Consider the following 26333-nt stretch of genomic DNA (forward strand, 5'->3'; position numbering starts at 1 on the left):
TCCCAGATGGAAGGAGGCTGAAGGCAAACAACTAACACAACAAACAATCCTGAATTAGATCTTTTGGCTACAAAGCACACTGCTGGAAAAAACTGAGGAACTCGAATGGTAATCTGTGGTTTGGATGGCAGTGCAGTACCAAGACTCATTCCTTCAGTCTCCGAAGGCTATAGGTTCCCTAGAAAAAAGTCCTTAATCGGAGAAAACACACACTAAATTCAGGGTGATGGTCCAGGAGGTTGGCAACTTAGTCTCAGAGGGCTTAGAACAAAATACTCCTTGTATTATTCTCGCAACTTCCAAAACTTAAATTATTTTCAAATAAAAAGTTAAAAACTGAGAAAGCTGCTTCTGCTGTAATCATAGGAATCTCACTCAAATAAAGTGCCAGCCCGTTCATGATGATTCCCACACTCCAGAAGCAGTGTGAGGCCAAGTGCCAAATGAAAATAGGGTCCCTTGTCAAAACTGTATTAGGAATGTCAAGATGGCAGAGAATTAAACCAAGTGAGGAACCAACTGCCCATGAGGTTGGCCCTCTGTGGGCTGATTGCTTGGCTCAGCTCAACCCTGTGAGCTGGGCAGGTATCTGGAAGGTTGGACAGCGCCCCACCTGACATACCTGGCCTGACCCATTCATTCATTCATTCATTTGCTTCTTCATTCCCTGCACATATACGGAGCACCTGCTACGGACTGAGGCCTGAAGATACTGGGATATTTCCATGAACAAAGCGAAAGCTCCTGCTCCCAGGGAGCGCACATCTTGGCAGAGGAGACAGACGATAAATAATAAATGAGACAGATAACTTAACTTACGAAGTATGTTGGAAAGAAAAGTTAACCAGAGCAAGTGGGAGCAGGGGAGCAGGAGGAGCTGCGGTGTTAAATCGAGTGGTCTGAGTGGACCCCACCAAGGTGAGGAGAGAGAACCCAAACTGTGAAGGGTCACAGCTGGGCTGCCTTTCGGCCCCACCCACCCCATTCTTCTAACCTTTGGTGCCTGAGGACCAGATCCCCTTAGAGAACACACCTTCTTATCCAGCCCCTCCACACCCTCGGGGACTTTGCCCACCATCTCTATGCTCAGTGCAGAGGTGGACCTGCAGGAGAATGACTACTGCCCTCCACACTCTGGGGGCAGCGCCTTAGCCTGGGGGCTCAGGAGCAGCCCTGCCACCGGAGAAGCAGGAAGGAGCAACAGCCCTAGAATCTGAAGACCACCCAGGCTGTCCTTCCCAGGGTTTCCTGAGTATCAGCTACCCCCACACTGAGAGCCCCACACCAAACTCCCAAGGAAATGGCAACATCCTGGTGGGTCCAGGCCCTTGGATGAGACTTCCAGCCCGGAGACAGCTCCATCTCTTACTTCCCCCATCAGACAGCCACAGGGACATCCCTGGCAGTTTCAGGCTCTGGGGACCACTGCTTCAGGACCACATCTTTGGGGCCACAGGTGATTAATACTAGAGGCCTTTAGCTCTACAGGGAATCTCCAGGGGGGACCTGTCCATGCAACCTACCCAGGGTCAGGACCTGCCACCTTCACCATGATGTCAGACCAGTGCCCATACCCTTCTCCAGACATAACCAGAGCTGAGATTTTCTTGCCATGCGATGTCTGTGAGCTCCATGCTCTCCCAAACCACATGACTGTGGCCTAGGGTCCCTCTGAGGTGGTCCACATCAAGGTCCCCCACCTGATAACTCTGCTCCTCAAGTCCCCAGCCCTGGCCCCACTGTGCAGTCATCCTGTCCCAAGATCATTATCTGTCAATCATGTGTCCACGAGGACACGGCGCCCTGGAGCAGGGAACCTGTCACCCATGTCTGCCATCTTGGGGTCCACAGTCAACAAAAACATAGAACTCTGGAGGGTCCGGTCTGGCCACTGGGCTAGGAGGGCCTAGGAAACCAAAGACAAAGACAGGGGACAACCTCATCAGTTCCTTCTAACAGGCTTTGCAGCCAAGCTCTGGGGTCATTTGCCCACCATGCTCTGCCCCATTGCTTACTGTCTGTGTCCTCAGCTATAGCTCTCTGACACTGAGCCTAGCATGACCAAACCCCAGACCAGCCCCTTCCCCCCTCCCTCGACAGACACCGAGTGAGTGGACAGGAAAGCCTCATATGCATCTGATTCTTCTTTATTACCTGGCCCCAGACAACACCAAGAAGCTGGAGGAAGGTGAGATGTGGCCCTGAGCTGAGGGAGGGGTGGTTGTCAGCACCTGACAACCCCCATGAGAGAAACTCAGGGATTCACCAGAGTTCTGGGTCTGCCCTCCTCCAGTCCCTGCTCCCAACACACAGGGCCCTGCTGGCTCTCCATCCCCACACCACTGGGGTTCCTGTCTTCTTGTGACAGTAGGTCTCACTACTTCTGATCTGCCTCTGGCTGTTAGGACTGAGGTCATACCGACAGTCTGCATGGTGTCCACACCCTCACGAGCAAGCTGCTCTTCAAATACATTTGGGAGTATGTGGCTTCTTTCCTCCATGGGTGCCCAGCACCCCCTCAGGCCTGGAACCTCCCCCAGGACAGGGACAGTGTTGTCCCCTTCAGTCTAGAATCTGTCTGAGGATAGATTTGGCATCTTCTCATGGCACACAGCTCTGAAGGGATGTGAGGGAGAATGCTGAGTGCCAGGCCCATGACGTCCACAGGCCAGCCTACAGCAGGACTCCCACAGCATGGCCGCCTCCAGCCGTCTTCCTCCTCTTGGTCCTTCCAGGGTTTTCCAAGGATCCCACAGGCCCTGTCCTCACTCCCATCACCCCTTCAGCAGGTTGCTTTGATGGTCTGAGCTAAACTCAGCTGGATACTTCTGGCATACTCTGCCCATGGGGTCCAGCCCAGAAGTCGGCCTCAGTGAACAGCCAATGAGAATCCTGGGCTTCGGACAGAGCTCTCTGACCCTTCTGAGCATGACCTCCATTCTCTGTGCTTCTCACACAGGGCAGCCAGCCCCAGGTCGCAGGTGGGAAGCCCCAGCTCAGGGGGTCTTGGGAGCGGGCGCTGCTCTGTGACTCAGTGTTATCACAGGCACTAGAAGATGGACCCAGATACTCTCCACAGGCCGGAGCTGTATCCTGGCTTCACCTTCCCCAGGCTGTGTGCAGCCAGGGGCTCAGCCAAGCAGGGCTTAGACCTCCTCTCCCATCCCTCCTTTCTGGCTTTTATACCCCCTTCTGGGAGACACGGTCTGTGAAGGACTGGCAATCTCCGCACACAGGCAAGCATCCCAGCCGAGAAAGAAGAAAGCAGCAGGTTCCCAGCTGGTGAGCACGAAGCACAGAGTATGGAAACAAAGGAAGAAGAAGAAGGGTGAGGCATTCAGGGAGAGTCACCAACCTGGCTCAGCCCCCTGCCACCTGCCAGGCTAGACCAGGTATGAAAAGATGTGTCTCAGGGACTGGACAGGCATCTGATCTTGGAGGGGAGCCCAAGTACAGGAGAACTTATAAGAAACACCAGGCATGGATGCCCAAAGGGCAAGAGAGGAGGGATGTTTGAGCATCTCAGCCAGAAGCTAGAAACCCTGACTGGGAGCATTGGGGGCTGTGATTTAATGATTTCTAAGAAACACATATTTGGTCATTCAGGTGACCAGACTCTGTTTCTCAGAAATACTGGGTCTTCAGAGCCATAAAGGTAAAATGGGTGTCTTGTTATTAATGAAGGTGACTTTTGGACCCCATGCAAGTGTAGGAGCTGGTTGACAAGAGGACCAACCCTATGCTTAGAGGGTTGGAACTTTCAGTCCTATTGCCCCAGCCTCTGGGGAAGAAAGTGGGGCTGGAGATTGCATCAGCCAATGGCCAATGACTTAGTCAATCATGACTATAATGAAGCCTCCATTAAAAATTCCAATTTTTTGGTCTCTTTTTTCAGAGAGTTTCCATGCTGAGGGAACTAGAATCTTTCCATGTGCCACCAAACAGGGCCCCAAACTCCACAAGGACAGAAGTTCCTTTGTTCAAGACCTTGCCTTATGGATCTCTTCATCTGGCTGTTGATGCACATGCTTTGTGATGCCTTTTAACAAACTGGTAAATGTTAGTGTTTCTCAGATCCCTGACTCAAAGTATCTCCCTCACCAGCTACCTACAGTTCCTCCGGTGTTCTATACCTTTATGGAAAGCTGTGGTCTTCTTCAGGATCCAGAAGTACCTGGAGTCCTTCTTGACTCTAGGGATGTGGTACTATGATTTATAATTACAGATGTGTATGTCTATATGTATATTTAGTCATTGTCCCTGTTTCAGGCACAGAGCTCCTTTTAGGAATTCCTTGGACTTTCCTAAATGATAACAGCCATCTTTTGTTGTGTCTTTTGTTGTGCTAATGAATTGACTTGAGCAATCCCCTAAGGATGGCATCTGGTTGCTAGTGGAGCCAACCCTATGTGGTTAGAAAGCTGGAGAACTTTCATCCCCCACCACCTCCAGGGAGGGAGATCCATTGTCAATGAAGCCTCCATAAAACCCCAAAGGACAGGGATTAGAGAGCTTCCAGGTTGGATCATAACTGGCGATCTGGTAACTACAATGTTTTTCTGAGTTCTGCAAGCCTCTCTAGCAAGTTAATCAAACCCAAGGAGGGGGTCATAGGAATGACCTATCTAGAGCTGGTTGGTCAGGAAAGCTCAGGGTGGCAAAGGATTTGGAAAAGGAGGACTTGGGACTGGCAAAGGATTGGGAAGGGGAGGCCTTGTAGGACTGAGCCCTTAACCCAGAGCTGTCCCTGGACAGAGAGTGTCAGAATTGACTTGAATTATTGGACACCCAGCTGGATTCAGAGAGTTGCCTGGTGGGGTGGGGGGAATGGAAATTGGTTCTAGAACCCTTAAACTGCATGAGTAGACTGGAGAGCTCAGGAGGAGTACAAGGGGGAGGACAAGGAGGATGTAGAAGGTGATGGAGACAAGTTCAGTGATACTGGAGGAGGTCACTGAGAGGACACGCCCACCAGCAGACCCTCGGTAAACCCAGGTTCCTCACCCCCTCCACTCTCCACGCAATGTAAGTTCTGCTTGCCCTCCTTGCTCCCAGATGCCACTCCAGGCAGAGTCTTGAGCTAGTGATGTGGTATTGAGACTATCCGGATGGTATACAGGACTGAACCCAGTTAAGACCTCTACAGAAACTTCTAAGATTTGGTAGATGGGTGCGAGATCCACTCCTCTCGCTGCCACCCCAGACACGCCTCACATATAAGTCCCCTGGCTTACTAACCCTGCCGCCTGCCAGACTAGAGCGGCTTGCCTCCTTCTTGGGTCTCTCTCTGCCTTCCATGTAAGGGGACTGGTTCCCGATTTCACCTGGGAAGCCCCTAAAGAGGTTACAGACCTATAAGTGATCACCACACTAAACCAGAATGTTCTGCCAGCCATCAAGAGGAAGTTCCAGCATCAGAAAGGCAGTGGAGCAGGAGTCCATTCAAGTCGCTCCCACCCCTGAGGGTTTAAGAGATATGCCACCCTCCTACTTGTCCCTCTTTGGACATGGAGTCATTGTGTGACTTCATTCAATCACTCTCTTTCTCTAGCTCTCAGTGCCCAGTAGTGGTTCCTTTTAGAGTTCTGCCAGATTTGCCACTTCCTGACTCAGCAAGCCAGCCAATGTTCCCTCCCTCTCCCACACACCACACACACACACACACACACTCAAAGAGAACTCAGCCCAGAATCCCCAGGACCCCACCAGGAGGAAGTATTTCCAAATGGATAGTCCCCCAGGGCCTCCTGGGGGTGGAGCTGACCCAGAGGGAAGGTCAGGAATTCTACTGACCAGGAAGAAAGAACCCTGCAGGGTATATTTAGCTCCCTAAAAATAACGGGAAGCCAGAGACGTGGGCTGGGAATTGTCTGTGAGGACTGGAAGAGCACTGGAAAGGCTGGGGGAGGGGCAGGAAGGACGATGGAGGAAAGGAAGAGGGTCTGACAGGTTCTGGTGGGCAGGGAAGGGGGATGTCTGTCTCCCTTCCCTTGTGATCTGAGACCCAGATGACTCAGATATTCCAGATCTGGAGATGGGGGCTGGGAGGTGGGGGAGGGCTACCAAGGAGATTGGGGGAGCCATCACCAAAGCTGCCCAGGAAGTCTGGGAAGTCATCAGGTTTCAAGTAAAGAACCAATCCCAGGAGGTGACGGATCCTCCCTTCAGGGCAGGAGGGGATCCAGGGGCAGGCCAAGCTGGTATGAGGCAAGGCTGACTTGAGTCCCACAGAAAGGGCCAGGGCTCCCTCCTGTCCCCTTCCTGTCCCTTCCATGCCACTTCCCCTTCCCAGCACCCTGAGCTCTGGCCGGGGGAGTGGGGTGGGGGGGACAGGTCTGGTTGCTGGCAGCTGGACTCTGGAATACCACTAGCGTCAGAGAGGCAAGACCTCAGACCAGACACAGGCCTGATCCAAAGGCCTGGTGGGCACTTACCCCCGTGGGCTGCTTCTTGGTGTCCAGCAGGGGGGCATTGAAGCTGGCAGACAGGCTGGGGGTAGCAAGGACCTCCCGGAGTGGGACTTGGGCCTCTCCCAAGAACCTAAGCAGAGAGAAAAGTAGAATGTTGAGAACTAGCCTGCGGTGCCTGGCTCTTCCTCCAACATACCACCCCCTCACCACCATCTCATCACATAAACAAACACCCTGCAGACAAAGCTGATCCGCCTCAAACACCATAGTCCCCTAGGACCCCTCACGGCTCCCTAGCACCCTGCCCCTGGGCATCCCACGTGTCATCCCTGGAGGGCCAGGCCCCCCCTCCCTGCACAAGGATGAGAGACACCTTCCCCTCGCCCAAGGCTAGCTTTCTGCCTCTCCCCAGAGGCCCAGCCCCACCACCCCTGTCCACCTGGATACTCCCACAGAAGGGCTGCCTTGCCCATCAGACCTCAGCCATCCACAGGTCAGTGTCTCCTGGAAGCAGGGGGACCCCACCACCACACCTGCTCACACATCACCACCCACACTTGCAGCTGGAAGCTGGAAGCTGCAGTAACTCTGACCCACATCCACACAGGCCATCTGTCCCGGCTGCCCAGCGCTCCGCCAGCAATTGTCGTCAATGAAAAACAGTCTTTCCTGCTTCAGGGACAGGGAGAAAAGCAAATTGGGGCAGGGCAGCCATGCCCACTCCCCAGTGAGGCCGGGACTGTCACAGCATACACGCATAAGGCAGCATCTCCAACTGAGGGTGGGGAGCCCCATAAATGCATGGGCTCCTAGGGAAGAGTAGGTCGCTGAGGGACAAGCAGCTAAGGGACGCTCCAAAGGGTGCCAAGGGAAAGGTCTGTGTCCCCTCTGCTAAGAAACAGGCAAATTGCGTTAGGCAGCTCTGCAGCGGGCGGGGGGAAATCATGGGCAGGCAGTGGCCCATGTCAGAGCTGTCGCCTGATGTCTGCAACACACTTCTGCATGCTTCCTGCATACAACTGTCAGGGTGTGAACGATGGACAGCCACGGGAGTGCTCTCCTCTTCTGCTTCTTGATGTTTTTTTTTCCCTGACGAATAAATAGCATGCCTGTTATTTATTTATATCCTTTTTCTAGTGTTTATAACGACTGCCTTGAACATAGGTTTTATGAAGTTTTATTGAAATACAAATTCATTCTTGACCTAAAGAGCTGATTTTTTAAAAACGATTTATTTATTTGAAAGAGAGAGAGAGAGTTGTGAGGGTTAAGGGACAGAGGGAGAGGGAGAGGTCATCTTAAGCAGGTTCCACATCGAGCATGGAGCCCAATGTAGAGCATGATTTCATGACCCCAAGGTCACGACCTGAGCAAAAACCATGAGTCAAAGCCACCCAGGTGCCCCTTAACAGCTGATTTTTCACCCTGGCTGCTCTCAATGAGATGTCACCTCGCCTTCATTAGGATGGCTGCTATCCAAAAAAATAGAAAACAACAAAAGTTGGTGAGGATGTGGAGAAATGGGCACCCTTGCGCTCAGTTGACGGGCATGGAAAAAAAAGAGTATGCAAAAATGGATCAAACCATATAATCTAGCAATCCCACTTCTGGGTATATACTCGAAAGAACTGAACCCAGGAACTCGAAGAGATATTTGTACACCCACGTTCATACAGCATTATTCAAATCACCAAAAAATGAAAGTAACCCAAGAATCTATCAACGGATGAATGGATAAATAAACAAAGGAATGGGTAAATGAAAGGCAATAAAATATTAAAGTAAAATTAATCAATTAAAATAAATTAAATATAAACATGCATACCATGAAATATCACTTAGCCTTAAAAAAGAAAGAAGTTCTGACACCTGCCACCACATGGATGAACCCTGGAGCCATGATGTTGAGTGAAATCAGACAGACTCAAAAAGACGAATACCGGTGGCGCCTGGGTGGCTCAGTGGGTTAAAGCCTCTGCCTTCAGCTCAGGTCATGATCCCAGGGTCCTGGGATCGAGCCCGGCATTGGGCTTTCTGCTCGGCAGGGAGCCTGCTTCCCTTCCTCTCTCTCTGCCTGCCTCTCTGCCTACTTGTGGTTTCTGTCTGTCAAATAAATAAATAAAATCTTTGAAAAAAAAAAAAAGACGGATACCATATGATCGCTCGTAAATGAGGTTCCTAGAATAAGCCAGCCCATGAAGAAAGAAAGTAAAACAGAGGTTACTGGGGGCTGGGCGTAGGGGAAAAGGGAAGTTATTATTTAGTGGGTACAGAGCTTCAGTTTGGGAAGATGAAAAAGTTCTGGGGATGGACGGTGGTGATGGTTGGCCAGCAGTGTGAATGTGCTTGATGCCACCGAGCTGTGCACTTAGAATACTTAAAATTGTAAGTTCTGTTATCTATATTTTACCACAATAATAATGAATAGCTTCCTGTTACTTATTAATTAATTATTAATAACCACTCACTAATATTAGTTGAGCTCCATTCTTGGAACCAGTGGACTCTTGGTCACCTGAGAGGTTTCCTTGCTAGCAAGGCAGTAACCTGGTTTGTTCTGAATTTTGTAACATTTCTCTAACATTTCTTCCAAGAAAGGGCTAACGCAAGAGACATTCACTCACATTCATTCCTCGTGATGCTAGAAAATTCCACGTTTTCTAGAATTCGGACAGGGGTGTGCTATACTCCTTTGCAGCATGGAACAGGCTCGTAGCACAGCTTACAAAAGCAGGGGCTCCTGGAGGGTCTCCGTCCAGGGCCAGCGTGGGGGAAGGCACCTGTGTGTTGACTGAACTGTCCTCAATGTCACCAGGGAGATCCCAAGACCTGACCTTTATTCCTCACTTGTTTGTACCCACCAACTTCTGTCCCATATTTTTCTACTAGCTCTTCTTTCCAGCTTGTCTCTTCACTCAGGAAAAAAGACCCCCCTTGGCATAGCATCCCGCGACGGAAACCGAAACTTCCCTTCAAACCCTAACGACTGCCCGTGTGAAGTGCTCTGGTGGCCCAGACCACGTAGACCAGTTCAAGCTTCACTCCGCATCGACACCTACACAGTCGGACCCTGGAGGGACGTATGGAGTGACTCACGGTTACCTTTATCTCATGATAACACTAAAATCTCTGCCCAAGTTGAAGTTGGAGCGCAAGCCTCATTTACATAACATACTATGTGGGATAGCCATGTTTCCCCAAGGCACATGATCGACCTCATGTCCGTCTCCACGTAGATGACAACTGCCCTCTACCTAAATGTTTTAAATAAAAGGAACCCATTCACCCCTTACTAGGGGAGTCATGGCTTTGGAAGTTATTCCCAGGGATCTTACTTGCTGCAAATAAAGTTTCCTTTGTGCAATGACTCCAGCTGGGGTAGTTTCTATCTGTGGCTCAGGGAGGGGCAAACTCACGTTAGTTAGTTGGGGTTACATCAAGACACAAGCAAGGTCAAAATGACAGGGCCATGGGCATAAAAGACCTGTGACTCCATGCGACATTTGCAATCAGAGTCCCCCAGTCCTTCGCGGTACAGCCGGGGTGGCGGAGTGGAGGGACTGGCTCCAGCAGGTGATTGACAGAGCCTGCCCTAGAACTTGAGGCCCCGATTCCTTGCTGGATCACCTCGGCAACAGGAAGACAGAGTGGGCTGTGGGTGCTGAAAGGAGGGCAGGCCCAGCAGTGTAGACTTGCTGCTGGGGCTCCAGCTCCGGAGCCTTGGAGGCTGCGGCCAGAGCAGACCTGCCCTGGGCTGCCTCCCCTTCTGGCCTCCGCCTGCCAGCCCTCCAGGCCTGGAGAATTCCCGGAAGTGGGGCAGGAACAATGGGAGGAAATGCAGTGGGAAGGCCAGACCCACCCCTGTCAGCCCAGGCACCTCCGGAGGCAGGGAGACCTGGGCCAGGAGGGACCGCTTGTTATTTCCTCCCTTAACGTCTTGCTGGACCTTGAAATGCCCCCACCTCCCACAGTCCACCCCTGCCCACACACCTTGGGACCAGTCCTCTGGAGGAGCTGGGTGGCCTTTATAAGCCCCCACTCCCCTATGAGGAGAGGCCAGAGACACCCGAGTAGACTGGCTGTCCCCAAGCCTACGGAGCAGGCAGCCCCGGAGTGGGCCCACAGGATGGCTCTGGGAGGCCCGACAAGTAGGCCAGACTCCCTGGGGAGGATGAATGGGTCTGAGGCTTGATCACAGGAAACCCTATGGCCACTCTTCGTTCATTCTTTCACTGGTGGATGGAGGAGAGGAGGCTTTATGCAGGCAGCCTCAGGGGAGGAGGGTCCAGACCCTCAGGGAGACCCACCGCATCCAGAGATCAAGATCAAGGCACAGACCCTGGGGCCCAGGGGCCTACACCAACCCGCAATGTCCCGTGCTCGGGCAGTGGCAGTGGCACCAACCAGTGGCTGCTTGGCAGACAGGATTCAGGACGGTTCAAAGGAGAGGCCTGGAGGTCCTGCATGGGCTGCATCAGTGCCAGCCCTGAGTGTGTGCAGAGCCCCCTCTGAGTGTGTGCAGAGCCTGGTGGGCAGGAAGGAAACCCCGTGGACCTTGGCCGCACCCCCTGCAGCCTGCCATAGGAAAATGTCACCGCTTTCCCAGCCTCCCCAGACCCACCATCCCTCTCAGTAGTGCTGTGTTCTGGAGCTGCAGGAGGAATGTGAAGGCTGAAGTCCCAGCTGCCATCCCACAGACTGAGAAGGAGGTCAGGGATCAGCATCGGGGAGGGAGGAGAGGTCCAGGCAGTTCACACATTGACAAGGCACACATTTTTCCTCCGTGGATAAAGATCTGGCTCCCAGACTCATCACCCAGTAGGGCGCCTCTCTGGGATGGGAGAAACTCTCGGGGAGCATCTGGGGTTGTGGCCTCAGAATCTGAGCCGTAAGTGGGAGGTTGTAAATTAAAGTGGCCAAGTAAGTTTATTTTAATGAACCACAAAGAAATCGAAACAATTTTATCTCAAAACACTGGGCCTTTTTACAATATCGTTTATAAGAACAAAACACAGGAGGCAGCCCAGATGTCCATCCCAGAAGGTGGGTAAATAAAGTATAGTACAGCCTAATGACTGATTTACTGCACAACTGTACAATCATGGCAAGTACACCACAGACTTACATACGGAAGACCTTCAAGGTACATTGTAAAATGAGAAAACAGAGTACGAAAGAGCACGTATAGGGGCTCCTGGGTGGCTCAGTCAGTTAAGCATCTGCCTTTGGCTCAGATCATGATCCCGGAGTCCTAGGATCGAACCCTGTGTCCAGCTCTGTCCTCAGTGGGGAGCCTGCTTCTCCCTCTGCCCCTCCCCACCCTTAGGTGCTCTCTCCCTTTCTAATAAATAAATATAATCTTCAGAAAAAAAAAGAGTGTGTATAATATGTTACCTATTACTTAGACTACTGGAAATACAGACAAATGAGTGGTGAGGACCAGAGGCTGGGGAGAGGGAAGAGTGGGGAGTTATTGTTTAATAGATACAGACTTTCAGCTTTACAAAATGAGCAGAGTTCTGGGGATAGGGGATGTGATGGCTGCAGAACAGTGTGAACGCATTTAGTACCACTGAACCACACACTTAAAAATGGTCAAGATGGTAATTGTCATGTTATGTGTATTTTACCACAATAAAACCTCTATTTAAATAAATAAATAAGCTACCAATTGTGTAAAAAAGAGGAAAGTCAGAATCTATATTGGTGATTAAGCAACAACATGAAAACTCTGGAATTACCAGACACATAAGAAACTAAGGACAGGGACGCCTGGGTGGCTCAGTCAGTCGGTTAAGCATCTGCCTTCAGCTCAGTGCATGATCCCGTGGCCCCAGAATCAAGCCCCGCACTGGGCTCCTTGCTCAGCGGGGAGTCTGCTTCTCCCTCTGCCTGCCCTCCCCCTACTTGTGCTCTCTCCCTCCCCTCTCTCTCTCTCTCTCTCCGAAAAATATATAAAATCTTTAAAAAAAGAAAGCAAGAAAGAAACTAAGGACCGTGGTTATCTATGGGGAATGGGTAAGAAGTAGGCAGATGGACGACAGAGGCAACAGGGAGAATTTTCACTGCATTTTCTCTCAACAGTTTGTTTTTATAACCTCATGTTTTTTTACCAACTCAAAATTTAAATTTAAAAATGGAACATAAAATCCTAAAAATATTATAATTCACTCATGCTGCAAATACATATTCAACATGTCCAACAAAACCCAGTCTCTGCCCTCATGGAACTTACTTCTAACAATAGCTCCCCTCCTATCCAATGCACAGGACCTAAGTGCCAAGCACTCTCCCTACACTCCCTCATTCAAAAAAATAGGCCTAGGAAGTAGGTACTGTTAGTCGCCCCGTCCATCTTACAGACAAGGAACTTGGATCTCAGAAAGGCATTCGACTTGATTTTGCAGAAAGAACAAGGCAGACAGAAGCAGATCCCAAAGGCTTTCCTTGCTGGACCTGCTGGTGCACTTCAGAGCCCCACGAATGTGAACTGGAACACACCATCATGGAAGAAACCAAAACGTCCTTGGTTTGCTCCAGCCTTACAAAAGAGAGCCCAGCCGCCACATTTCATCTGATTCAACTTAAAAAAAAAAAAAAAAAACCTAGTTCCATGGGTGCCTGGGCGGCTCAGTCAGTTAAGCCTCAGACTCTGCTCAGGTCCTGATCTCATGGGGTCATGATCCCAGCCCCACTGTCAGGTCCCACACTCAGCAGGGAGTCGGCTTGCTGCCCCTCCCCCAGCTTATGCAGGCACACTCTCTCTGTCTCTCAAAAAAATAAATCTTTAAAAAAATATGTAATTCCAAGCTGTATTAATTATGCTTTTATATTTTCTGTATTTTTTAATAGGCCTCCTCTTTTTTTTTTAAAGATTTTATTTATTTATCTGTTTGAGAGAGGGACAGCGAGACCCTGATGGCAGGGAAAGTAGTCTCCTAGCCACAGAGGGTGGCAGACCCTCTGGAGTCACCCCAGCTATCCCCTATACCACGGCACTGTGAGCTGTAGAAGGACAGGGTGCAGCAGCCCAGGGCAGACACAAGCCCCAAGCACTAGAAGCCACTCGGGGAGCAGGAAGATGGGAGAAGTGAGTGTAGCTCACACTGACACTGATGAAGACTTGGATGTAAGATGAGGCCCCTCCCCCAAAAGCCCCCAAAAGAAAAGTGGCCCAGGAAGGCTGGCAGAACACATAGCTCCTGCTCTATTTGGTTCAGGGGATGCCTCAGGTGGCAGGTTCTAGGGTGTCACCCAATCCATCATTTGCATGTGTCAGATCACTCCTAACATTTCCAGATGGCACCTTTCAACCTCTAACAACGCCCTGGGAACATCCTTCCTCTCCTCTTCCAAAAATACATATTTATTGTTGCATGATTAAGAATAAGAGCTCTCAAGTCATCCTACTAGGGCTAGAAGCCCAGCTCTGCCATGTGACCGCCGTGTGGCTGGGCACAAGATACCTAACTTCTCTGAGCCTCATCTGTCAGTCATTCATTCATTTGACAAATATGCAGTGAGCGCCCACCACGGGTCTGGTACTGTGGTAAGTACTGGGGACACTGGTTGAACAAAGTGGACAACCACCTCTTCACCATGGAAGCTTCTGGGGAAAGTGCACACTTCCAAGGGTTCTCGTAAAATGTGAGTTCACGCACTGTTACATGTGCCCGGAGCATGGATGGGGGCTTGGGAAATAGCAGCTCCCTTCCTCCCCACCCCATTCACCGCTGCCCTCTCTTTCTGGGCACATACCTGTTGTACCGAATCACTGTGAGGATCCCATTAGATCATGGCTTGAGGCCATGAAGTCGTTTGGAAGAAGTTAGATCTATGTTTGATCTTTCCTGATGGTGGAGTAGAAGGGAGACACTCAAAATCTTGGGGAGAAAAAAGGGCTCAATAGAAGGAAGGACTTTCTGACAGAATAATCCTGGCCAGAAATGGGCTTCTTCCTGACCCCAGCACTGTCCTTCGAGAATGGAAGGAACAAGACTCCTAGCCTGGTCTCACAGGTCTTTCCACTCTGACTGACCTCTCTGCCCAGGGGGAAGGCTCCCATGAAAGCTTGTATGGCTGGTGCACCAGGCCCAGCACAGAGTAGGATCAATACGTGAGGGTAGTGGGGTTAGACATTTGTCCCCATGACCACTGGAATCTTCCACAGCCAGTCAAGGTGGAGGAAGTGCTGGGAAGGGAAAGCCAGTTCACAACCATCATGGTAAAGACTCAATCAGGAAGAGTCATCTATGGATACTAAATCTAGGTGCACATTTTGATGACAAACAGGATATTTGCAGGGTCTTAACATGTCTCTTAAGAGACTCAGATGTGGGTGGGAAAGAACAGTAAATATACAATGGAAATATCAGATACCACCTTGACAGGTGATCAAAATGAACATCAGCAATGAGGGACGTCTTGTCCCTCCAGGGCCTGAGACAGAGACAACACACCTGCAAAATATTCTGGCCACGAATTAGTTACTGAATCTAATCATGAGGAAAACATGAAACAAATCTATTTAAAACTGGTGTATTATATTACCCAAAAATGTAAGTTGTTGTGAAAGACAGGCTGTGGGAACATTCCAGATTAAAGGAGGCTATGGAGTTGTAATGACTAACTTGAATATGGGAATCTAGATTGGATCCCATACTGAGAAAGAGGGGTAGGAGAACATGCTATAAAACACATTATTTGGGGGCACCTGGGTGGCTCAGTGAGTCAAGCATCCAACTCTTGATTTCAGCTCAGGTCATGATTTCAGGGTTGGGCGATGGAGCCCTGCATCAGTCTCCACACTCAGCAGCGGGGGGAGGGGAGGGTCTGCTTGAGAATCTCTCTCTCCCTCTGCCCTTCCCCCAGCCCCCACCTCCCCTCACTTGCTCTATAAATAAATAAATAAATAAATAAATAAATAAATAAATAAAATCTTTTTTAAAAAGATATTATTTGGTCAACTGATGGGACAAAATACAAGTAGTGAATTAGGAGGAAGTCTGGCAACTATGTTAAGTTCACTGAAGTTGGTAACGACACTGTGATGATGTAAAGAAATATCCCTATTCTTAGGAAATATACACTGGAGTACTCAGGGATAAAGGGCCATGATGACTATCACTTACCCTCATGTAGGAGAGAGGGGAAAAGGAAGGAAGAAAATGGGAAGGAGGGAGAGGAGAGAAACTAATGTAAAGCAAATAGGGTAGAGTGTTAAGCAGTGATTCTGAGTAAAGAGTATAAGGAATGTTCGCTGTTCTCTTTTTACAACTCTTCTGTAAGTTCGAAATTATTTCTTTAAAAAGCTCCAGAAACATTTCCATGTGTCAGTTTCTCATTCTTTGTCTTCTAAACTAAGACAAGGACATGTCAACTAAAAATACCTCTATTACAGTGCAAACCCATTCATCACTGACTCAGCGGCACCTTCCCCTCACTGGAGTCAACGAATCAGGCATGACAGGAAATTCATGGAGCCCCTGGCTGGCAGGACACACACACGCACGCACACACGCAGACATAAGCACACTCGGAAGATTTAACATCCCTGGCGGGAAGACGGCCGTGAGCTGTGGCTCCCCCAGCCCTCAGCCGTGTGTGCCTGGCAGTGAGGGGCAGGAAACGAGGGACAGCCGGACATTCCCACCCCCTGAGCCCGCCTGGCCTCTGGCAACCTTCCCACCAGTATCTAATTCCCCAGGGGCTGCCCAAGGGTAACTAAATAGTTTTCCACTTTAATCCAGAGAAAGACAAAAGAAAAACTATTCTGAAACCCAGGGGTGTCCTGGAGAGAATTCAGGACAAAATATAAAAATCCTTGGAAAAATCACGGTACGGTCAACACTTCCGAGCAAGCTGAGAACAATGACAGGGTGAACTGTAAATATTCCTGCCTCCCAAATATTCCAGAAAGGGGGGCCTGAAAACCAGCCTATTGAAACCCAGAGGCTGAACTTAGGCCTAATTTCCCCAACTTTAGCAACAGCAAACCACCACTCTTTCTTTTTAAATGTCTAAGTGCACACACACACACACGCAGCTGGGTGTCTAGTCCTGTGTGCGAATAACATTTGTCAGCAGGGAGAAATTATCCTCTACACAGAAAACAGACCAAGAGTTAATATTCCCGATAGGATCCCAAACATACAAACTGCCATGAATTAGTAAGAAAAAAACAAGCAACTCAAAATAAAGGATAGGCAATTGACAAAAGAAGAAATACAAATGGGCAATAACACACATAAAAAAAAGATGCCCAACTTCAGAAGCAGTCAGGAAAACACAGGTTAGGGGCTCCTGTCTTGCCCAGTCAGTAGAGCACGCACTCTTGATCTCTGGGTTGTAAGTGTGAGTCCTATGTTGGGTGTAGAGATTATTTAAAAATAAAACCTTAAAGGGGCACCTGGGTGACTCAGTCAGTTAAGCATCTGCCTTCAGCTCAGGTTATGATCTCTAGGTCCTGGGATCAAGTCCCACATCAGGGTCTCCGCTCAGTGAGGAGTCTGTTTCTCCCTCTCCCTCTGTGATCTCCCTCCCTCTATTGCACTGTCTCTCAAATAAATAAAACCTTTAAAAATTAAAAAAAAAAAATAGGGGCGCTTGGATGGCTCAGTCAGTTAAGCATCTGCCTTTGGCTCACATCATGACCCTGGGGTCCTGGCATCAAGTCCTGCATGGGTCTCCCTGCTCAGCAGAGAGCCTGCTTCTCCCTCTGCCCCTCCCTCCACTCATGCTCTCTGTCGCTCACTCTCTTTCTCAAGTAAATAAAACTAAAATCTTTAAGGGGCACCTGGGTGGCTCAGTGGGTTAAGCCTCTGCCTTCAGCTCAGGTCATGATCCCAGGGTCCTGGGATGGAGCCCCATATCAGGCTTTCAGCTCGTTGGGGAGCCTGCTTGCTCCTCTCTCTCTGCCTGCCTCTCTGCCTACTTGTGATCTGTCTGTCAAATAAATAAATAAAATCTTTAAAAAATAAATAAATAAAATCTTAAAAAAAAAAAGAAAGAAAGAAAACATGGTTTATAAGATACTCTTCTCCCCCCACTGTGGCATTAAGCAAAAATAAAAAGTTGACAGGCACTTTTTTATACTGTGAGCGGACATAAATTAGGACACATTTCTGAAAAGTAATTTGGTGGAATCTATGAAAATTTTATATGCTCATATCCTTTGATCTAATAATCACACTTCCAGGGACCTATTTTAAAGAAAAAAAAATAGTATACAGACATGAAAACATTTGGATAAAGATATTCACTGAAGGAGCAGAAAAGAAATTGGAAAGAAATCAAATCCCAGTCAGTAAGGGCAAGTTGGGATAAATTATGGGACACCCACCCTGTGCAATACCACACAACCATTTAAAATGGGGTTGATTCAGACTGGGTGGCTGTCAGTTAAATATCTGCTCAGGTCATGATCCCGGGGTCCTGGGATGGACCCCCTTGTCAGTAGGGAACTCTGCTTCTCCTGCAGCCTCTCCCCCTGCTCATGTTCTCTCTCTCTGAAATAAAGAAATTAAATCTTTAATTAATTTAAGGGGACTGATCAATCCACACTAACCTCGGAAAGGGTCCCTAATGCTATAGTATAGACCAATATGTACAGCATGATTCCATTTTTGTTTAAGTACACGCATACACATTTTATAAGCAGATGCTTGCACAGGCTGAGGAAAAGTGAACAAGAGAGATGCACCAAATTGTCAACAACTGGGATCAAACTGTCCCACACTGGAGGGAAGGGAAGCAGCAGAGGGGGAAAGGGTGGGAAAACTTGCACTTCCTCCTTTACAAACTTTTTAAGAAAGGAGGTTACTTCTGCTTATTTAAAAAACTCTTATAATTTGTATATTCTTGTGGGGTTTTACTTTAGTTTTTTTAAATAGTTTAATTTAAATATTTTAAAATAAATGTGTGCAGCACGTTGGTACACACGACGGTATGGTCCTGTGTCCACAGGGGCATGTGGTGTTACGCTCACAGTTGGTATGGTTTGTGTACGTGTGGCTCTATGGATCCAACAGTCCCTAACTAAACACCTTCAGTGTGCCAAGCACGGAGTAGGCGTCTGACACCCACATATTATCTCACACAAGCGTCGCGACGACTGCGCAATACAGGAACTGTCATGGCTATCATCCTGATGGGGAAACAGGTTCAGAGAAATCCAGGTTGCCGTGTCAGGATGAGGCTCGCTACTGAGAGAGGGATCCCTGAGAGCAGCCTTTGACCCTCATTCCCGTGCCACCACGGCTGCCCTGCTTGGCTCTGTGGACAGCTGGGGGACTGAGGCCACCTGCTCCTGCTGGGATGGAACCCCAGGACTACACCAGCACAGCCCCTGTGCAACCCAGGGACACCATGCAGCCAGGCTGCTCCCCCAGGCCCCTCAGCCCGGGGCCTGTGCCCTCTTGCTCGGGGCTCCCCTTGTTAAGGACGAAGACTCTGGCTCAGCTCCTGAGAAACCCCCACATTCCCCAATACACTAAGCCTGTTGTCCCAGAAGGCACCAGGACACCCGCACCCCTACCCCAAGGCACCAAGGTCTACTCCTGGCTCAGAGGCAGGCCTACAAGGGACCACCACAGAAGTCAGGAAGACCACCATTCCCCAAATATGTCCTCAAAGTCTGTCAGGTGTCTGTCTGTTACCACTCACATTCCCCTGTTGGTCTAAACAGAGTCTAGCATCAACAGCATGGTACCCCAGGCTCCTATGAAGGGCAAAACATTAAGGCATAAGCTGCCACCAGCACTTCAGGATGAATTAGTCCCTTTTCAAACCATCACTGGCTAAGAGTGGGCTTTGCTGGGAAAAGGCTGAGTCAGTGGGAGCAAAAGCAGGTAGGAGAGCAGCACAGAAAGATCTGGAAAGAGGATGTGCCCAAAGGAACTGCCCTTTAAGGAGCAGCCTTTCCACAGCAGCTCCCTGAGAGGTGCCTGTGCAACTGATGGGATGCCCCCCAAGGAGGAATAAATAGAGGCTCAGGGAGCTTCACTGAGACCAGGCCCCGGCGCCCCCCCAAAGTCCACACTCATTCCACCAGGCTAGGGCATCAAGCCCTGTGTGAGGAAGGAGGAGGAGGCACCTGGTGGCTCAGTGGGATGGGCGTTCAGCTCAGGTCATGATCTCGAGGCAGTGGGATCGAGCCTCCCAACTGTCTGCTTAAGAGTCCCTCTCTCCCTCCCCCTCTGTTGCTCCCCCTACTAGTGTGCTCTCTCTCTCTCTCTCTCTCTCTCTCTCTCTCTTTGAAATAAATAAGGAAATAAAACTTTAAAAAAAGAAAAAAGAGGAAGAAGGAGAAGGAGAGGCCTTCAGAGAGGTTCCCAAAATGCTTCCTGGGCCCCCCGCCAGCTGTAGGCACCATGACAGATGACCCACATCAAGGGAAAGCGAGGGCAGGTGAGGCTCTGTGGGGGAGTAAGAGACCCCTTCATGCTGCACCTCACAGAGTCACCAGGCCACCAAGAGGTTCCAACTATTCCAAAGAAGTCACTACTACGAACATGAGCTTCTGTGAACAGGCTTTTTTAAGGCAATATGACTCCTGACCAACTCCCGGTATAAAGTTTGGGGTCCTTCCATCCTGCTTGTTTAAAGGGAGACGGGGGGACACCTAGCTGGCTCAGTCGGTCAAGCATCTGCCTTCAACTCAGGTCATGATCCCAGGGTCCCGGGATTGAGTCCCACACCAGGCTCCTTGCTCAGCAGGGAGCCTCCTTCTCCCTCTGTCTGCCATTCCCCCTGCTTGTGCATGATCTCTCCCTCTCTCCTTCTGTCTCTGACAAATAAAATCTTTAAAAAATAAATAAATAATAAAATAAAGGGAGAAAGGGTGCACAGTCACCCTGAGAAAAATCAAATACAGAATCCACTCCTAGGTTTACATATCAGATAAAAAAGGAATAATTTTTTTATTATATGTATGTCCCATGCAATATTTGAGAAAAACTTGACTGGGTGTTCTAGATGTTTCCTTCTTGAATCTGGCCACCCAACCCCAAACCCAGTTAGGTCTGGAGCCAGTGATGAACATTTTGACCCTGGCGTTTTTTGGACAGACAGAGTTTTGACCCGATGGAGACTTTTGCTTACATGGGTCTGTTTACCAAATATTTAAATAAAAAATACACCTACTTTAATTGGTTCTCCTGGAAAAACCATTCTCCAGAACAAATTAAATTAACCACACTTAATTTGTTGACATATTTTCTATACAGTGCAATTAACTATTTCCTTTTTCTTCAGTCTACATTTGTATTTGACTGAAATTAGTGTCACTGGTACCAACTATTTTCTGTTTAAATTTTCCAACCAGATTTGGCTCAAAGATTTTTTTCTTCATGTTTTTGGTTCCTATCAACTCTAGCAAATATAGGTTCTTTCGATTTTGAGTATTCTCTTATGGAATTATTTCTATTAAGTCCAATTCTCCCCAGGTCAGTGATTACAGTTACCAACAGGACTCCTCCTTCCCTTCTTCATTCCCCTCACCATATGAGATTTTAGCCATGATTATTTCGTGCTGGACATTTCCACCAGGAATCACGCATGGGCACTATCACAAGAGTGACAGTTTATAGTTATTTCCTAGCTAATCCATGAAAACATTGAGAGCACATCTTTACAGAAGTGTCAGCATTTCCCCAAAATGTGGCCAGCTCTTGGTTTCAGCTCAGGTCATGACCTCAGGATCCTGGAAGGGAGCTCTTCATCAGGGTCTCCCCTTCCTTCTACCCCTCCCTCCACTCATGCTCACTCTCTCTCTCTAACATTAATAAATAAATAAAATCTTAAGGTGGGGGGACAGCTCCCACGTCATTCTAATATGCAGCCGGATTGGAACACTGTTGTAAAATCTAGAGCTATGCTGTTCAACACAGTAGCCACTAGGCACATTAGCTATTTAAATTTAAATTGATTAAAATTAAATAAAATTTAAGATTCAGTTCCTCAGTTGTACCAGCCAGCATAGAACATTGCCATCCTCTCAGGCGGCACAGGTCTGGACTGAGATGAGTGGCTCTCACCCTGGGCTGCCCGGTAGAAATCCCTCATAACCGGGAGCTTGTCACAACGCCCACCAGCTACTGGGGTAGGTAAAAGCTGTAGGTGTTGTTATCACGTGGCCTGGATGAGGAACATCTTGGTGGAATGTCCCGGGGGTCAGAACAGCTGGTAAGGGATCAGCACCAGCACCCGGGCATCGCCCCTCTGAGAAGCCCACAGTGAACAGGAAGTTGTTCAGTGCAGCCTGAGACAGGAGTCCAGGACCTCCAGCTGGGCTTTCAAGAGTGTCTCCTATCCAGAGGCCTGGAGTTTCCTTTTTGTGCATTTCAAACCTGGTTTTATCAACACAGAGTTGGTCCGGTCCTGCCGTTGGCTCTGGGGGTCCCTCGGGCTCAGGGTGGGTGGGTGCTGAGCAGCCAGGGGGCATTTCCCAGCCCCTGTTCCCCTCCTCTGGCATGGAGACTCCCCAGGATCCCCGTCCAGGCCAGCAGACCTGTCTGGTATAATGAGGCTACCCCAAACTGCCAACAGTCAACAGGGAAAACACAGCAGTGTCAAATGCCACAGAGGCCTTGGGGACAGAGACGAGAGTGGGGATGGAGAAGAGCTGGAGGGGAGAAAGAAAGGAGAGAGGAGGGAGGAGAAGCAAAGTTCCAGACTTGTGAGACAGGGGTGCTAAGGGAGGGGCTGTGAAGAAAGAGGGCACTCTGCGGGACCTCCAAAAACAGACGGAGGCAGAGTGAGGAGGTTAGGCAGAGGGAGGAGAGGCAAGACAAAGGGAAACCAAGAATTAAAGGCAGTGACCAGAGACTCTGGTCCACCTCATTTGGAAGAAGTCCAAGGAGGACCCTTTGTGAGCTCACAGCACACAGGCCCAGGACACCCAGAAATGACAGACGACTGCCTGATGACCCTGTAGGTCCTCACTGAAATCCTGAGATCAGATGACAAGAGTCACTCTCATGCCTATATCATTTCCTTCTTGGCTTCCCGACTGGACAGTGACAATGTGAAAGCGGAGAGCAAGTGTTCTCTCTCTCTTTTTTTTTTAAGATTTATTTACTTATTGGGGTCGGGGGAGGCAGAGGGAGAGGGAGAGAGTCTTAAGCAGATTCCATGCTGAGCGTGGGGCTTGATCTCACGACCCTGAGCTCATGAACTGAGCAGAAACCAAGAGTCGGACGCTCAACCGACTGCGCCATCCAGGGTGCCCCCAGAGAGCAAGTGTCCTATTTAAATTTCTCATTAAACCGAAACCACTGAGGTTTTTCCCCTTTCTCTTTCAAAAGGAAGAATGTTGCATGGCTTCTCTCGTCACTTCCTGGTATATTACTTAATCTCAGATTCTTTTCTCACCATCATATGTAGGATGAAAGTCCCATGAGGTCTGAACGCAGGGGCCCATGGCCCAGCCTTGCATACCCTGCCTCCCTGACCCCTGCTCCAGCAGCTTCCCCCTCTGGCCCCTACAGCCAAGCAAAGTGCTCTGGAGACTGCAAACCCTGCGGGCAGCCATAATGAAGCCACAACTCCATTATTTCCACACAAGCTAGTGCGGTTTGGGCAACCTTGGAAATTCTTTAGCTATTTATGAATATAAGTTTAAATTTAAAATTTGTTTAATTCAAATTTAATTTTTAATTGTTAGAAATACAAAAAAAATTAAAGATTTTATTTAGTCATCTGACAGGGAGAGAGAGAGAGAGAACAAGCAGGGGAAGCACCAGGCAGAGGGAGAGGGAGAAGCAGGCCCCCAACAGAGCAGAGAGCCCAATGTGGGGACTCAATCCCAGGACACTGGGATCACGACCTGAGCTGAAGGCAGACACTTAACTGACTGAGCCACCCAGGCGCCCCATTAGAAATGCAAAATAAAAAAATGTTTGGAAAACTCAGAACCTACATGCAAGTAGTTATAAGAAAGAAGTTTCTAGTAAATTGGAAGTTTTGAGAATTAGCAACTCTGTACATTGAAGTTTGAGGAGCTGATTCCCAGTGCCGACCCTGCAGTGAACTGGTATTTGGGGAGCTGGCTTTCCCCCCAGGAGCTAGAGGACACCCACAGGGGCCAATGAGAAGGCCCCAAGGTGCAGTGCATCCTGGCCCCCATGTGTGGCACTGGCCTGGTGTCACCCTGAGGACCAGCCTGGCTCTTGAACTGATCAAAAATATCTTTATAGGCCCTGCTCTCAGGTCTCCATCATAATTTTGGAAATCTCTGCACAGGGCCTGCAAAATGCTGAATAGCACCATGAAAATGAAATCCACATGCCTTGCAGCAACCAGACTGTCCCACTTTTGCCTCATTAAGCCCTCTCAAGTCCAGCATCATAAGCAGATTGAACTCTCTAGAAGGGTCCCGCACCCCCTGCCCCCCAGCCTTCCAGGAGCCTCTGAGAAGCACAGGGACTCAGTGATTATGAGCACACTTCAGACCTGCCTTCAAGAATAGCTCTGCCATCACCAGCCTCTCAGAAAAGCCCCCCATCTCTCAGAGCCACAGTGTCCCCCTATAATGATGACAACCACAACAGCAATACCCAGCTGATTAAAAAGATCTTGTATTATAAAGACCCAGCACAAAGCCAGACACTTGGCTAAGCTCTTACCAAACATCAGCTTCTGTGGTTTTGCTATTATTATCCGTGGCCCAGAGAACCCCTCCCAATCTGGCCCCATGGGTCCCTCCTCACTGGGCTGCATGTGTGAGTCCCACCTGTAAGGCCTTAGCCTGGCTGCCCACCACACCCGAATGCTGGAATGCCTCACCCTCCAAAGCCTTAGAGTCAGTCTGGGTGCCCCTCCTCCAGGAAGCCTTTGGGACTGTCCAGTGCCCATCGTTCCTTCCTCCCTCACCCGCAGCTCCACCATTCCTGCTTATTAGAAGCTGCCTTTTTCCCACAAAATGTCTGTGTTGGGATAGATTAATGTGAAGGGATTCCAGCCCTTGCCCCCTGTGCCGGTGGGACGGAGCCCCCACCCTCCCCGCACATACCCTGCCCTGCACCCATGACCAGCAGAGTCACAGAGAGACCATGGCAGCTGGATTTTTCTTCCAAGCTTTTTAAGCTTTCAAACTTCCCAGGTGTTTTGCAGCCTGAGACCCTCACTGGCCTTTCCTAGGCCCCTGACTCCTCCCTTTTCCCCTCTCTCCCCTCTCCCACCCCAGGGTAACACAGCCAGGCCTGCCAGGCCTCAGACACTGGCTGACCCAGTTCCCAGACAAAGGCACCCTGTGAGCAGATCACGAAACAGCAAGCCCGTGCCTCAGGAAAGGGCACCAAGAGCAGAGACGCACCCCCGGCGTCACCTAACACAGCCCTATCCTGCCATGCCCAGCAGGAAGGCTGAAGTCTGCCCTCACATTCAAGGCCACCGGGCCTCACAGGCTGTTCTCCCGACCACCGGAACCCACAACAAGCAGCGCCATCGATCTGCAAGCCTGATTGTTCCTGCCCACCCCCAACCCCCCAACGACCACCAGCACATACAAGGCCCGCAACTCAAAGACAGGAGAAAGGACCCATCGCCTGCCTGTAAAAAGCCCACTTTTGCCCCCAACAGCTTTGCTCCTCTACCGCGCACGCCTAGAAACCCTCCGCTCGACATACATGAAACAAGGGAAAGGCCTGCCCCAGGGACGTGCGCAGTCACTGCAACCCTTTATCACCTTCCCACTTCTAAACCACAATCTCACCTCAAGTCCCTCCTCTTCCATGAAGCCTTCCTCAAGAGCTCCCTGCTAGTCGCAGCTTCATTTTGCCAGCCCTCTGCTGGAGTGCGCCGCTGCCCACACCAGCCTGGGCGGGGCGGGGAGAGGGGGCCGCACCCAGGGTCCCCTGGGCTGGAGCAGGACACAAGGAGCCTTTTCTTCCCTGCTCCCTGGGGGCAGAGGCTGTCCATGCGAACGTGTGCACACCTGATTCGAGCCCATCTCCCTCCCCTGCAGCCTCAGATTTACCCATAGCTGAGTTCCTGCCTCCAGGCAGGCCCCTCCCCAACATCTCCCTCGAGGCCAGGCCCACAAGAGGCACATCTTCAATAAACGCCCAGTTGAAACACCAGCTCTCCAGGGCCAGACTCCAGATTCTAGAGACTATGTCCACACGAACCTCCCTGTACCTTCAGGCCACAGAGTCCCCCTTGCCCACCTCACCTGTTCCTCCCCATTGTCTCATGGTCTTTGACCACCACATGAAGCTCGGAACTCTGGTCCAAGGGGATGCCCTTGAGGTCCCATTCAAAGCCCTGGAATGAAAAGAGAAAACACCTCTTAACTGGTGGCCCCCTTGGAGAAGAAACTGTGTCTGGTCCACCTTGGTCTCCCCAGGGCACTGAACAGCCATCCACGAACAGTGCTGGTGGGTGGATGGATGAGTGAGTGAATGAATGAATGAGTGAATGAGCAAATGAGTGAATGAATGAATACATGAGTACATGAATAGCAGGGTTCCAGAGCCTCAGAAGAGACAGTGAAATCCAAAGGCAACAGAAGAGAAAAGGAGGTCATTCTCCCATGGCCCCCTTCCCCCAGCTCCATTCCACCAATCACCGGGAAGCCAGGCCAGGAGCACAGCTGGGGGAAATACGTAGTGATCCCACAGGGTCGTCAGGGACCGAAATCGATGTGCTCATGTGGAAGCCAGGCCCATGGTGGGCAGCACAAATTAGTGTCACACTAGGGATGCCTATCCTGAGGCCCTGGCACTCTCCTCAGAGCAAAGGAACCCCGGTGCATCCCAACCCTATCCACACAAGGCACTTAGCTCCCACAGGACCCCCAGGGGGCCATATGCAGGGCACTGGCTGAGGACCTGCTTAATCAGGGAGGACTGACAGGAGGAGGTGGGCTTTGGGCAGGAAAAACAGCCTGTGTAAGGGAGTCAGGTCAGGACACAGAGCCCCCCA

General features: G+C 49.9%; 1 protein-coding gene across 11 annotated transcripts in view; it reads right to left on the reverse strand.

Annotated features, from left to right (window-relative positions):
- Nucleotides 1-26333, reverse strand: part of DYSF (dysferlin) — a 203591-nt gene that overhangs the window by 156780 nt on the left and 20478 nt on the right. For all 11 annotated transcript variants that reach the window (XM_032873658.1, XM_032873665.1, XM_032873662.1 and 8 more), the window contains 2 exons: nucleotides 25582-25673; nucleotides 6435-6540 (listed from right to left, as the gene is read on the reverse strand). In XM_032873658.1, the coding sequence (XP_032729549.1) occupies nucleotides 6435-6540; nucleotides 25582-25673 (198 nt within the window). The remainder of the gene's footprint in view (nucleotides 1-6434; nucleotides 6541-25581; nucleotides 25674-26333) is intronic.

This window comes from Lontra canadensis, unplaced genomic scaffold, assembly GCF_010015895.1.
Source record: "Lontra canadensis isolate GAN:19392208 unplaced genomic scaffold, GSC_riverotter_1.0 scaffold50, whole genome shotgun sequence".
Lineage (NCBI taxonomy): Eukaryota > Metazoa > Chordata > Mammalia > Carnivora > Mustelidae > Lontra > Lontra canadensis.